General features: G+C 41.6%; 1 protein-coding gene across 1 annotated transcript in view; it reads right to left on the bottom strand.

Annotated features, from left to right (window-relative positions):
• epha10 (EPH receptor A10) overlaps nt 1-15,523 on the bottom strand; it is a 146,361-nt gene that overhangs the window by 33,703 nt on the left and 97,135 nt on the right. The window contains exon 5 of the mRNA XM_027287191.1: nt 10,688-11,017. Within this exon, the coding sequence (XP_027142992.1) occupies nt 10,688-11,017 (330 nt within the window). The remainder of the gene's footprint in view (nt 1-10,687; nt 11,018-15,523) is intronic.

Here is a 15,523-nt window from a genome sequence, read left to right as displayed (position 1 = left end):
GTCTGTGAGTACAAGCTATTTAGGTTTTTATAGATTCGGATTGCTAAGTTTTTGTTGAAGCTGAACTGTTCATTTCTACACTCTTGAGATTAGTCAAACTCATGGCCAAACAACTCAAGACAACAAAGACAACAGACAACTACTTTCTTTCTTTTCTGGCAGGTAAAAGGTAACCTTACACAAAACACAAAAGAAGTCTTTTGAGATTATTTGTGCTTATTTTTATTATTTATATTTGCTCGTTTCTGACACAACACCGGCTCCACTTCCTGTCAGAATTCCCACATGCCCCAGGCCTGTAAACCTCCTGAGCTCACAGTCCAGGCAGCTTGGCTAACAAACTGAGCTAACATTAGCTAACAGCAGCTACAGTTGTCAGCAGTTTACTTCACCGTCCACCGCCCGAGGTTTCTGCCTGTTAAAAGAAAGTTTTTACTCGCCACCGTCGCCAAGTGCTTACTCATGGTGGAACTGTTGGTCTCTGTAAATAATAATATAAAGAGTACGATCTAGACCTGCTCTATATGAAAAGTGTCATGAGATAACTTTTGTTATGATATGGCGCTATATAAATAATACTGAGTTAAATTGAATTAAAATTCATTCTCCATCATAATCAAATCAAATCAAATCAAAACAAATTTTATTTGTAAAGCCCAAATTCACAAAGTACATTTGCCTCAGAGGGCTTTACAATCTGTACAGGGAGTGACACCCTCTGTCCTTAGATCCTCGGTTCGAGTGAGGAAAAACTTCATATTTTCATATTTCTCCATGAAATATGATCCAGTTTCACCAAAATCAGTGAAATAGTTGGTGTTGTGGATGTGTACTTCATGCAGGAGATCAGTGCGATTGGATGTAAAGTGGGAATGACAGCGACACCATTCGCCTGATTACAAGTCAGTGTAGCATCAAAATGGTTTTAAAAAGTCACACAGTGTGCTTTAGCACATCCTCTGGTTCTCATGAGCTTCATTTCAGACCCAGTTTTCGAAACCCAATCCTGCAGACACTGGGGGTTATGTGGCAAACTCTATGCTCAGGTCTCTATGGCAGGTAGATCTATGAATAGACTTTGGCACAAAATGGCAGCCACTGCTGTAGGCTCTTGCATGTGTACAGAGGCAGCTGAGGTGCAACTGGCATCTGTGTGTCGTTATCAAAGGATACAGGCAGAAGAGCTGCTCTCCCCAGGGGTGACGGCACAACCACGGCTGAACATCTTGCAGTCATTCTTACTTTTCTCCTTTCCCTCACTTCTTCTTCTCTGGAAACTCTCTCTCCTGCTGCCCATCCATCTCCTTATCTCTCCCATTTCCCCAGCACAGTCTCCGTCTCCATCTCTATTCTCGGGGGAATCTGCTGTTCCCCGCAGGCCTGCTTGTGCCTCTGCTGAGATGACATCCATCTTGTCGGCGGGGGGTTTCATTGTTCTACTTCTAGCCATCTCAACCACGTGCCCCTGTACTCGCTCCTGTGTGCCTACGCATATTAAAGAGTGACTGCATGTGTGTTAGGAATGGAGACACATGGTGGTAGAGAGTGTGTAGCAGTAAGTCGTAGGCAGGAATGATTGAGTGAGCCGTATCTGTCAGGTCTGTTCATGTTCAAAGGGTTAATGTGAATCTAGAGTGTTGTTCCCTCTGGGCACAGCACCACTGGCTTCTACCTGGGGTTAAACTGATAGTGCAACGATTTATGTGACTGACAGCAGAGGAATGGGAACATTACGTTTCTTTTGGTTCAGCTGTCCCTGGGGCTTTTTATACACCTACTGCTGTGTAGCTGTGTGTTTTTTTTTTTTTTTTTGAAAATTTTCTCCCACTTTGCTGTAACACGCATCTACAGGCTAAACTTTCCATCAGTGCAAAAAGATCTGAAAATGAATAACGTTTCATTTTAACCATTCAAATATCCTACGCTAGACTGTGTGAAACCAGAATCTCACTGCTGCACTCTTTCAACCATCATTTGTGTGAAGAAATACTGCAGCATCCTCTCAGACGGTGACCTCAAAGCAATGCATTCCTTAGAGTGACTCAATTTAAAGCACACAGTTAGAGGAGGTAGAAAGGATGGAACACTGAAGAATGACATCTAGCTCTGCATTGAGATCACCAACAAAGAAAGACAACCTTCAGTTCACCAGGTGGTTGTATGCGCACGCATCCTAATCTAATGATGTTTTATATAAGAGCAGCTACACCCCAACCAAGGTCTTACTATCTTGCAGCAGGTCTTGCTGTTTTAATCTGGGGCTATCAGCCTGCCCCAGCAGTGGAGAGCTATCTAGCAACCTGTTCCCCGCTCAACACTCAGTCTAATCTGCCCTATCAGCAGCCAACCACCTGGACGCCACATCCCAAATACAAATACGTACACGCAATTATTCTGCTCTGCTCCAAATAACCAAAGCAGGAGCATACTGTTAGAAAGAACAACAGCAGGAACAGAGGAGGACGGGGAAAATGATGTTATTCAGGTTGCTGCTTCAGAGGTGAGGTGAGCAGATGACAGCTATTATTACCATTCATATCAGTAAAGAAAGAAAAGGGAGGGTGTTTAGAGGGTAACACACACACATACACACACCGAGTGAGAGAAGACACCTGGATAGGGCTCACTTTCCTCTAAACTTCAAAATTATATGTTGCAGGGACTTGATCCACCTGGGTGTTTGCATGCGTGTGTGTCGTGTCCCAGAGAGAAGAGTCTCAGTGATGGAATGATTAAACGTGTCAGTCCGCAGGTGGGTGGGTGAGAGAAGGAAGCGGGACAGAATTTTTCTCTGTATGATACATTCAAAAAAAGCCTGATCAACATAATCCAGCTGTGCAAAAACACCAGCTCCTGAAGATATGCTTCCAATAAAATGATGAAACATTTCTGCATAAACATGAAATTAAACCCTTGTCATTAATAATGTTAGATGAGAAGGTATGAGGATCTGCTATATGTGAAAAACCACCTGTTACCTGTTACCTGTCAACCTCACACTCTGCATCCTCTTTGCTTTACTACTCACACAGGGCAAGTGCAAATTCAAGTCAAGTGCAAGTCTAACATGTCGAGAGAGGTGGTGATCTCAAACAGCGTGCATAGGTTAGAATAATAGAGTGCCAGATCTTTGACTTAAATATGAATAGCAATGCTGCAATATGAAAACACTCCACACAGGTGAGAGCCTTTTAAATATTATTAGAATGAATTCATGCATTAGTTGGTCAAAATGCAGCACATTTTAGTCATATATACTGTTGTGCAGTTTAATCTATCTAGGATCATATTTTCTGAGTGGAACATATATTTTGTGTGTTAAATCTTTATTTGTAATGGAAACTAAGCTGTCAAATAAATGTAGTTGAATAATAAAGTATGTAAAAATGAACAATATTTGCCTCTGAAATATTACTACCTTAAGGAGAAGAGGCATACATTAACATGAAATGTTATGTATGTATGAGACCTACTGAAAATGTGACACAGTGTCAACCAGTGATTTTTGTTTAAAGACATACTGAGATGGTGAAGTGTAAATACACACAGCACTGGCACAAAGTATGTATGTATGTATTGATTGAAGCTTGATGTGGAAGCGGCACAGTGAATGTAGAGGCGTGTCTGCGTCTGTGGGTGTGCAATGTTGGTCTGATGAGCTGAACTGTCTGTCACCCACCTACCGCAGTATCAGAGCACACTGTCATTCAGAGAGACAGCTGCATCTCTACACAACTTCCTCTCTTTCTTGCTCACCGCAGGACGCCGCCAACCTTCTCTCCCCTCCAGCAAGAAGCCACATAGAAAACCCAGGAAATATGTCACACACACGCACACACGAAAAAGACCTCACAAGGTATTAGACCGGGAAAAATGAGAGATGAGAATGATTTTGGAGTTTGAACTTTTCTTTCGAGCCTCTTCACGACTATAAGAGTTTGTGTTTTCACCTGCTTCTCTTGGCAAAAGATGTGCATCAAAGACAGCCCTCGAGCTGCGTGTAATACCCTGATTATGAGGACAACACCGTGCGCGTGTGTCATCAACTATCTCAAAGCTTTGTTTGAATTCCTGAGCGAACACTGCAATTCCCCGAACAACAAGAAACAGCCTATAAAATCCACATACAGAGCACACATACTAAAGACCCAGAGAGTGCCTCTTCATAGACTCCAATTATAAGCCAAGAGGTAAGCAATTAAAATTCCCATCACAGGGTGAAAAAGCGTCTTAAGTGGCTGGGCTATAGTCCTGAAAAGTAGCTTGATGACTCTATTCATTTGGTGCCTGCTGAAGCCTCACCTTCCCATCACTTCTAATTAAGGAGGCAAAAAGGATCCAAATGCCTCCATGCAGCATGCAGAGGGCTGGAGGCGGGGATGAGGGGAGAGATGGTGGAGAGGTGTGAAATCAGAGGAAAAAGGCTATTGGAAACGATATGACAAAGAGACAGTGGAGGAAAAACAAAGCATTACTTGACAGGTTTTTTCTAAAGGTGCGATCCCAAATGAATTCACGTTTAAACTTATATATTTTCACAGAGTCAAAGTGAAACACGGATACAGACGGCAGAAATCTGAGATGTGCTACATCAAGTGAGTCAGAGACAAGTCTCTGGAAGTCTTTTGGAAATTATATCAGCCAGTGGTACAAGTACTGAACAATAGGTGAGTCCAGTTTTGTGGTACTTGAAATACCATACTTGAGTGTTTCCTATTAAATCTAGAGGGAAATTTACATTTACCTGACAGCTTGACTTACTTCTCAGATTTAACATAAAAAAATAAATCATCTTTCAAAATCCAGAGCATTGTTCCAGATATTCCTTATGGATCTAAACATTTTTAACTTATAAAAGCAATGTCAGTTTGGGAACTTTTGTCATCTCAAGAGATCCCCCTTCTAAGATTTATAATTCCTAATTGTTCAGGGTTAACCCCTCAATATTCCAAAAAAACCCAAAAGCAAACAAACATTAGAGGATATATAAAAAAATGAATACAGATTTGTATTGGAGAACTTTGTTTTTCATTGCCTACCTTGTTAATACAATCATTTATCATAATATGCCAATTTTCTGCAGATTATCAGAGTATTAGTATTATCAGAGTATTTTTATCCCCAGGTTTCTCTTCAGCACGGTAGCCAGGCTAACAAAGAGCCACAGCTCTACTGAACCATCTATTCCTAGGTCTAACTAGTAATGACTTAATGAGCTTCTTTAATCATAAAATTATAACTATTAGAGACAAAATCCATCACCTCTTGCCCTCAACAGGCACTGATCTCACCGATATCAAACCTTCCCTTTTTCTCTAAGATACTTGAGAAAGTTGTAGCTAATCAGCTGTGTGACTTTCTTCATAAGAACAGTCTATTTGCAGTCTCCTTGCATTGGCTACCTATTAAATCTAGAATTTTTCTCCTTACTTACAAATCTCTTCATGGTCAGGCACCATCATATCTAAAAGAGCTCATAGTACCTTACTACCCCTCTAGAACACTGCGCTCTCAGGATGCTGGGTTCCTTGTGGTTCCTATAGTTTCCAAAAGTAGATTGGGAGCCAGAGCTTTCAGCTATCAGGCTCCTCTTCTGTGGAACAAACTACCTTTCTGGGTTCAGGAGGCAGACACGGTCAACACTTTTAAGAATAGACTTAAGACTTTCCTTTTTGATAAAGCCTATAGTTAGGGCTGGCTCAGGTCATCCCTTAGTTATGCTGCCATAGGATTAGACTGCCGGGGGACTCCCCCTCAATCCTCTAAGGACAGAGGGTGTCACTCCCTGTACAGATTGTAAAGCCCTCAGAGGCAAATGTATTTTGTGACTTTGGGCTATACAAATAAAGTTTGATTTGATTTGATTTGATTTGACTGTAAATATATTTAGCTGATGATACAATGTTTTATTTAAGTAAATACTGTAGTATTTCCACATTTTGCTTTTGGTATTTTTTCTGCATTAATGTTGTGAGAACCAGGATTTCACCACATCCCCTCCCATTTCTCGTTTGCTCAACTTTACAATGTGTTTTTCTCCTGTTATTCAGACACTATACATGCTGTGCTGCTCGTCTCACTTGTCTCTGTTTGCTCCTGGTCGTCTTTGACTCTTTATGTTACCCTTCTATTTCCTTGTTTTCATATTTAGGCCTTAACGTCCACCTCTCATCTCCTGACTTTCATCCACACACAACTTATAAACGTACTTCCATATGCAGTTTTCACAGACAGTTCAAACTGAAAAGTTTCCACTGAATGCACAGCATTTTTGAGAAATACATATATTCTTGCTTTTTCTCTTCACCCCATGCCTCCTTTCCCCTGCACCAGAAGGCACCCTGCTCACAATGCTACACCGCTCACCCCTCTCCATCCCTCCACTTCTATATCCATCCCTCTCTCCTCTCCTCCCTTTATCCTCCCATCTTTTAGGCCCATGTAACTCCTCAGGGACCAGCCATCTAAAGCCCGACCAGTAATCCTCTCAGGATATTGAAATGCCAATCCTTCCCTCACCCTGACCCACACCTCCACCCCATCTTTACAGACTAACTGCAGCCCCCTCTTCTTCTCTGCCTCAGCTAAAGCGCTTTGGATGTACCACTGGGGGCTTCAACCCAAGTGTGTTTTTTATCACACGCACAAACACACACACACACACACACACAAAAACACACAATCACTGAACAATAATGAGGCAAGATGTCATTTTGCACATACACTAATCAAGCATGAAGCAATGCACAGAGCGTATGGCATGTAAGCACGGTACAGCACACACACACACACACACACACAGGAAAATATGTGTATGGCCTGGTGCACGCAGAGCAGACACACACACATATGCATCCCTAATCCACAGCTGGATAAGGGGCCCCATGAGCCCTGGGCAAAAATGATCCCCCATTTTACCCAGCCCAGCTCCCATCTCCTCACGCAACCCCAGTCATGTTTCTATCCCTCTCTCTCCTCCTCCCTTTTATCCATCCATCCATTCCTCACATGCCATGAAAAACTCCCCCCTTCCCCTTGGTGGCCTGGAGAGTCCTGATAAAAACCCCATCTGTCTGGGAGAAATCCACTCCTCCGCTGTGCATGTGAAAGAATCTGGTTCAGACCAATGCCTTTAAAGAATTCAATTTGTATTTGCTCTTAATGGAGGGGTTTTAATGTCATGAGATTAAAAACGCTGTTTCAGATGCTTTTCATCCACTAAGAGAGAAAATCTTACAGTATACATTAAATGTAAATTGACTCCCTGTGTGTGTGTGTGTGTGTGTGTGTGTGTGTGTGAGTTGGGGGGGGTTGTGTTTTTTTTTTTTTTCTCATAATATAACACCCGTTAGCACCTTCTCAGACTGTGCCCTCAAATCCTCTGGCTTTCTTGGCCCTCAGCTGCCAGCTAAAGTGTACCACCCACTGCTAACAAGCTTACCGTGCCCAGAAAAACACGGTACAGTAAGAGAAGATGGAGAGAAAGAGTTGCACAGAGGATAGAGGGAAGCAGAGAGGTGAGGAGGAACAGGCCAGCGCTGATTATGCCAAGACATGCGGCCAGAGAAGGAGAAGATAGGGGAAAGAGAGGTTGCGGATGGAGAGGCAGGAGGAGGAGGAAGGAGAAAAATGACCATCTAAGAATAGTGAGTTTATGGGAGAACAGGAAAGGATAAGGTGAGGGAAATGAGGAAGGAAATAGAGGGTAAAAAAAGAAGAGATCGGGATACAGAGGGGAGGAGGAGGTAAAAAAAAGAAAAAAAAAGAAGCTAAAAGTAATAAAGGGATGACGACAAGAGAGAAAGTGTGTGCGTGTATGTCTGTTAGCTTTGTTCCAAATCCCTGCTGCAGTTTTTATAAAGGTCAGTGAGTTCTAATAGTGTAAAGTGTTGGTGTGCAGGTCCACACACATGTACGGACACGAGGTTGAGGTATGTGCAGGAATTGTTCTTTCAGTCCTGTGCCTGACCTGGCTGCACACTTTTCTGACCATTACCGCCTGCTCCTGAACATAAAGTTCAGGCTTGCAGAGTCCTCATGGATTTAGTTTGAGGCAGTAGATATAAAAAGCAGACAAAAGCCTGATGAGTCTGTCCTTGTTTCTCTAGTTTTTGTTGTCTCCCGTGGCAACGGATAACTAATGCTCAAACATCAGACTTCAGAGTAGAAGTAAAAGTAGTGTTAATGTTTAATGGATCAGATATTATTAGGAATGCCAAATTTTTACTGATATTAAAAAAAATGAGACATAAAGCAAGTAGTTTAGATAGATTAGGCCATTTGTATTTTTTGCAGCCATCGTAGTTTTTCCTACGATGGCTGGTGAGGAGGTTACTACATGCCACTAAATCCTACACACTAGTAGGCATGTAACTGAAACTTAAATCGAATTTAGCACAGCATTTTTATCACGTTTCACTGAGTTGACCTAAAGGTAAAGGAGATTGAGGAGAGAAGGCAAGATGATTTTTAGTTGGTTAGTTGTTGATCTGAACCGCGCTCTGCTGGTCATGTATGGAAACCACAAAAGCTGACATGTGACTGGTAAAGTCAGGAGACATGAGGAAAGGTACATGGGGAATAATTCTAAAACACATTTCAAAATCAAATACTATTTTTTTAAAGCAAGCACACACATGCTCACACACACACACACACACACACACACACACACACACACACACACACACACACACACACAGAGGCAGGCAGGCAGCATTAAACACCCCACACTAAATGTCAGTCTAAATCCTCCCCTGACACAGAAAGTCTTCTGAAACCCATGCAAACACACTCTCCTAACCCCTTGTCCAATCCCTCTGGATGACACGGTTAGCAGGACAACTCACATCCTAATACCCCATGATAACCACAAATCAACGCCATGGCAACTGCTGACAAGAAAGACAGACAGGGGAGAGGGAGATAAAGGGGATGGAGGTTCAAAGTATCGCGGGGACAGGAAATATAATCACCACGGGTTGGTCCTTCTCTGATATAGTGTCCCTAACCTTGTAGCTTTGGGGTTTTTTGTGGCAAACTAAATCGCCTCAGGGAGCTGAAGACAGCTGTAGGTTTGTTAGCCATGTTAGCGTCAGCCGTGCTATCATAGATTTTGACTGATGTCAGATAAAGGGGTCTGCTGTGAATAGACAAGACATAACATTTCCAATTGGTCAGCAATAATCTGTATTAATAATCTCACACGAATGAATTAGAAATACTCTCAACACGACACAACATGTTAGTTCACATGAACAAAAAGAGTCAAATCATGCTTTAATTTGTGCAAACCTCTTACCCATCACAAGCAAACTGAGAGCCACACTGAGTGCTGCTGTCATCATCAGCACTCACACATGACTAACAGTTCTCCATTCATTATGCAGCACATTTCTCAAAGCTAATTTCCAATTAGTGGCAAAAACACACTCTCATTGTTTTTCCTCCGTCACCTGCTTCCTCTGCACAGCACCTCTCAGTCTTTCTGCCTTCATAAAACATTTGCCTCATGTTTCACAATCATGTTTCTTTCAGCATTTTCGAATAAAGGATGCATAAAAATAGAGTAAACAAGCTTCTTTTAGAAAAGAAATAAGCACAGTACAGTCTGTTTGTTAGCCAGAATGTGTTACGTGTGTGTGTGTGTGTGTGTGTGTGTGTGTGTGTGTGTGTGTGTGTGTGTGTGTGTTTAGTCTTTTCACACTCGAGCTCCTCCAAATAGTGCCATTGCAGAGCTGGTTGACAGGGCTACTTGGCAAAGTGCTTTTTCAAGCCCCCAGATAATGGCCTGCTGAAGTCTACTGCTGATGAAAATGAGATCACCTCCAACGGTGAGGCTTTTTTTTTTTTTTTTTTTGCTGTCTGCAGTGATGGGCTCACTGTCAGTATGGGGAAGCGGCCTGTGTTGCTATGAGAACATACACAAATGAAAAACACAAGCCTCTGTGTATGTTGCTGAATGCATGTCAAGAATCTACATACATTCCCAACATATTCAAAGGTCATGTGTGCCTGAGAGTGTCCATGAATCTATTCATGAACAGAGACACTGTATATGTGTGTGTGTGTGTGTGTGTGTGTGTGTGTGTGTCAGTGTATATGCATATACCCTTGCTGAACAGAACTCTCTGTCTCTACTAACATTGTAAGAAATACATGTGCATTTAATAAAACTTCAGAAGTCATAGCTGTTATTTCACTAAATAAAGGCCATAGAGAGTGTGAGGCTCTTTTCTATAATGCATTTCAGTACACTGATTACAAAACAATACATCCTGCAGTTGTGAAGATCATATTTTCTCCACAGTCAGCCTTTAAACATGAACACATTCTATCATTAGAGAGCACAAATATTAACTTTTAGAAGAGCCGCTGCAAATTGTCTCAAATCAGAAAGGAGCTTCCTTGAAATATGGCCTACTGTAAGACATTCAATCTGAGAAACACATGCAGTGCAGGCTGATTAAAAATGCATGAAGTCTAAATGCATGAAACATATCAGAGATGTCTCATGTGCTCGTTTGTCTTGTTGCATATTATTTCTGGAGCTGCAGTGTGACCTCATTCTCGCTTAGCTGTTGTTTGGTAAATGCAGACTTGTAAAATATAAAATGCTGCCGGTGTGTGTGAGAATGCTGTGGCCCATGTGTGTGTGGTTATTTTTAATGTTCAAACTGGGACTCACCAGGCAGGCTTGTCGACACGTTGACCTGGGTGTAGAACCTCTTGTTGGGCAGCAGCTCTGACACTCCATTCAAGGCTTCCACTGTAAACGTGTAGTTGGTGTTGGGGAGAAGATTGACCACTGTCACAGTTCTCTCTGTCAGGCCCACCTGCTGAGGCACAAAGCCAACGCTTGCCCCGCATGGCTCACACTGCCTCCCAACGCACCTCCGGCACCCCACGCTGTAGGTCAGATCTGCCCTGCCGCCTGTGTCAGACGGTGCGGCCCATTCCAAGATCAGTGTGGACTGTTTCAGGGTGTACACCAAGTCTCTGGGTGGTGAGGGGGGCCCTGGAGGGACAAGGGTAAAAAAAAAGTCCTGAACTTTGTTCTGTAGATAGTTTAAGTTTTCAATATAATATAAAGTCATCAGTAATCAGGACCATAAACATACATCATTATGTTGATATCTATGATTTTTTTTTTCCGGGGTTTTGACATTGTTTCCACTTGTGGGCGGCAAAATGGTTTACAATCTTATGGTATCTGTAAGATTGTGTTGTGATGGAGATCCTGACCCACAATGTGAGTTCAAGTGTTTTGCTCACATCTCATCACATAACCACCGTTGATACAGCAGGACTGACCCAGCTCTCACTGCCCAGATGGAGGCTGTTTTCAGGAGAACTTTCCAACATAAATTCAAAGATCTATTCTGAAAAACGTTGCACATGACACAACTTCTACCATACTACTGTTATTTGTTAGAACAATGTGGACTGACCAAGTTGCAGTTCTTTTGTAGCTGTACTGTTCTCATAAAGCAGAACAGTTTGACTGCTATTTGTTCTTACTGTCTTGTTGAATTTTTTTTTAGGTGTTGAATCCAACTCTGTTAGTTATCAAATTAAAGAGGAACTTGTTTTTTTTGAATGAACAGTTTCTTTCTGTTTTTAAGATTTGTTGTTTGTTGATTGAGTAACGGTTCTCAGTGAACTGCAGCAATATTTGGGAATTCTACTGGGCTCTTGAGGTTCAAAGAAGTTATTAGTCTAGCAAAAATAGAGAGGCAATATGTATTCCCTCTTTTGTAAACATCAATACTTAATCAAACACATCCTCAATTCTGTGGTTGTTAAGCAAAGGATGTCACACTTGACTGATCACATTCCAATCCATGCCCGTTACACACATTGGAGTGATCATAGCAGCAATATTATTCACTTCCAAATGTTCTGTGTAGTGTCTACTAATTACAATCATTCTGACTGTTAGCTGGACATTTTTTGACATCAAACTTCTCTGGATGAATAAAAGCACAAACACATTTTGCTGTAACACGTTTGACTGTAACATGTTACCTGCTCAAACATGAAGCTGGAAATGTTTCACATGACATGGACTAAGTGCACTGGGTATTCTGGTGTGATTGCATGAATTCAGTTTGCATATCATGCCATGATAATATTGTTTTATCCTGGATTTGGTGTTAAGAAATTGGTTTCGTGACCATAATGGGAACAGGCGACTGAAAAATGTATTGGATTGAAGAGGAGGATGGATGATTGATGACACAGACCGTCAGAAAAGCACTTGGGAATCAGAGCAGGTATGAAAGCTGCAACTGTGTTTGAATGAAAAAACAACTCTTTCCAGCTTTATTGGCCTATCAATGACATTGCCTCATCTCTGAACATGTGCGTGCATGAGCATGGTGGAAAAAATCCTTCACTTACCATCAGTAAATAAAGGTGACTTGTCATAGAGAAGGCTTTAAACTCCCAACAAATCTGATTTGAAATGAGGGTTGTGATATGCCAGACGCGTCACATGAGTCTGAGTTGCCCATAAAGCTCTGTATGTCAAAATTTGTGGTGTGACAATTAGAACATATCTCTGAATTATAGTTGAGTTGTCAAAGCCAATGAAATCTGTAGAATAACATCATCCACTGTGTGATGAACAGCATGGATGGAATTTAAAACCTCAAGCGTGTTGAAAGTCAACCACCACACATGACAAAAGAGCTAAGAATAACATATATAGTCCAGTATTTAAACTGCTGTAGAATGTCGGGCTGCAGGGCTGTATCTCATCGCTGAGTCAGTGTCCTGACTGACCTGTGCCATTTCCTGCAGGTCCTCTCACACAGAGGCTGAGTAGAGCTTAGGTCCATTAAAGGCCATGAATTTTAAATGTGTGTGCATGTGCTGTGTGATGAATAAGTGAAGGTGTGCTGCTCTGTGCATGCTGTCAGACACGTCACACAGCACAGCTGTGTCCTGCTCCCAGACACACGTGGAGCCGAGTTACATAAGCTCAGAGAGCATTCAGAGCTGTGAACATGAACACACGTTCGATGTAGACACAGCTGGGCCTTTTCTTCATACCTCTCTACTTTTGTCCCTTCTCTCCTTGTCATCTTTGAATCGGAGTGCTGTTTGTTAAAACTTGCCCTCCACAGCTCTCTCTCCCATGTTTTGCCCTCTTTTATGCTCCATCTGTTTCCATCTTCCATCTCCTCCTCACCCCTCCATCCAAATGATTCTTGACTCCCTCTTCACTGCTGCTCCAACATACTGAATCACAGCAAATCAAAGTGTGTTTTTGATGTTGTTACACACATTGAAAGCCTTTGAAGAGTCTGCATTTATGTGTTTCCCAGAAGCCAGAAGATAACACAAAGTTGAAGCTTTCCATTAATCAAATTATGATCACATGGACAATCGACTAAAAAGATGGGAAACAGTTAAGTTGAGACAAATGTGCATGTTAAATTTCATATGTTTACATGAACATTTATATGTTCAGTTACCATACCTATGATGTTGCACTTTTGTCCATAAAAGTGTGTCTGTGAGCTGCCTTTAAGCCTTTACTGCATAATCTGGAATTGTTGAAGGATGTCAATGTATTGTGAGAGATGGACATACAGCACCAAATGTGTTGACAGCATCAATGCTGGTTTTACTGACTGAGGAAGAAAAACTAAGTGGCGCTCAGTGTTTAGGTATCTGATTCAGGACCAGTGCATGAGTCTTTTGTCAACTTAAAGCAAAGTAAATATATTTAGTTAGGTAAGTTAGACTTTTAGACTTTTACACCTCTAAAGTAACTTAAAACATGACATAAACATTTATATTATTAGTTTAAGTGAAATTTAAATGGAATGTTAAAAACGTGTTTGGACAAACACAGGAATCCATGAAAACTCTTTTTAACACATTTATTTGCCTTTACCGGATGTTAAAACTGTTACACTGAAACTTTATCCTTCCTGCTGGAAGTCTTAAACTCCCACTGTTTGCAAAAATCCATTTGCAGTACCATACTTTGGCAAACATTATGCATTACTTGAGGATATCGTTTTTATTATAGTTATTATGCGACAGTCTTTGCCATTGCAGTCCTGTCAGCAGTAGTTCCACTCTGCCAAAACTGGCAAAATACAAAGAAGCACTTCCTCACTGCTTCCAAACTTTTACTTTGCCTCTTCACTGCCACCAGAAATGATTTTACAGTGTGCTGTAATGGAAAAAAGTGTAAATAGTTGCCATTAGCAGTGATAATTAGTCATTTCAAGGAGTATTAAAAGATGAATCTCATTTGAAATAATGTAGCCGTGTGTTCTTTCAAATCTTTCAAAAGGATTCTTGAAACAAAAAGTCTTTTATTTCAAAGAGACAACAGCAGCTTCTAACTGGTTTAGGTGCATCACAGGCCTTAATGGCAAAGACAAAAGAATAAAATGACACTGGTATTATTCTTTAATTGCTGTGATAATAAGGTGCACATATCAACCCTCATTCATCTGGCAAAATCTCCCTTTCTCTTTTATTCTTAGAATTCTTAATTCATCAGCTTTTCTCTTGTTTCCTGCGTCCGCACTGTGCGGTGGATTAGCCGAATCTGGGGATGATCATAATTACAGAATCAATAGTATAATTAATGTGGTCATTAGGCTGCTATAAATGTTATCACACAAGGATCAGAGAGCTCAGCGATCAATATTGTAATTACATGCAGTTAGCATAAAAGCTAGTATGACCACACACTTACACATATATATGGACACACAAGTGAATGTGTATGTATACAAACACACACTCAGACCTTGTGACCTGAAGGTTTTACAGCCCTGAGTACTCCCAGGATACAGAGCCCATTATTCCTCCATCTAATTACTAAGCTATATCAATAAGCTGGTTCTCCCAGCAGGAATCAATAGGGCTACCCTGTATGGTCTTTGTCTTATTGGCCTTGTAGTGCATCTTTATTGGAGGAGAATGGTATTCTGAACGTGAGACCCGGTGAAAAAAGGAAAGAGGTGAGGGATGAGCGCATAATGCACGGACAGTGGGGATGAGATTATAGGGTTTGTCGCTCGAGGATAGAGGGATGAGATTTCAGTTTGACAGAGGCAAGAAGGATGGGCTGATAACATGCATGGATGAAAGGATGAAGAGGAAGGAAAACGTGAAGAGGCAGTTGGTAGAAAGAAGAGTGATGAGTGGCCGGGTTAAGAAGACAGACAGAGAGAATGGAGGAAGATGTGCGTTCAGGGGTCAGGCAGACGAGGATGGGGTGGGGGTTGCTGAATGGGGTGATGGATATATAGCAGGAAATGGATTTGTAATGTCAGGAGAAAAGGTGGAGGAATATGGAGAGAATGTCCAAGGTTAAGCAAAAAGGTGGAGAGAATGGGGTGATGGGCTTTTTGGACGGACACATAATGTGGACCTAATGTTTGGCTGGATGCCTGATGAAAGGGATGAAGATGGAGGGGCAGGGCTAATGGCTGCAGTGGACTGATACATAATGTGTGTATACTATTAGATGAAATGGAAAGGTGTGTGA

Source organism: Larimichthys crocea, chromosome XIII, assembly GCF_000972845.2.
Source record: "Larimichthys crocea isolate SSNF chromosome XIII, L_crocea_2.0, whole genome shotgun sequence".
Lineage (NCBI taxonomy): Eukaryota > Metazoa > Chordata > Actinopteri > Sciaenidae > Larimichthys > Larimichthys crocea.
The sequence above is the reverse complement of the archived record's forward strand: the minus strand, read 5'-3'. Positions and strand labels throughout refer to the sequence as shown.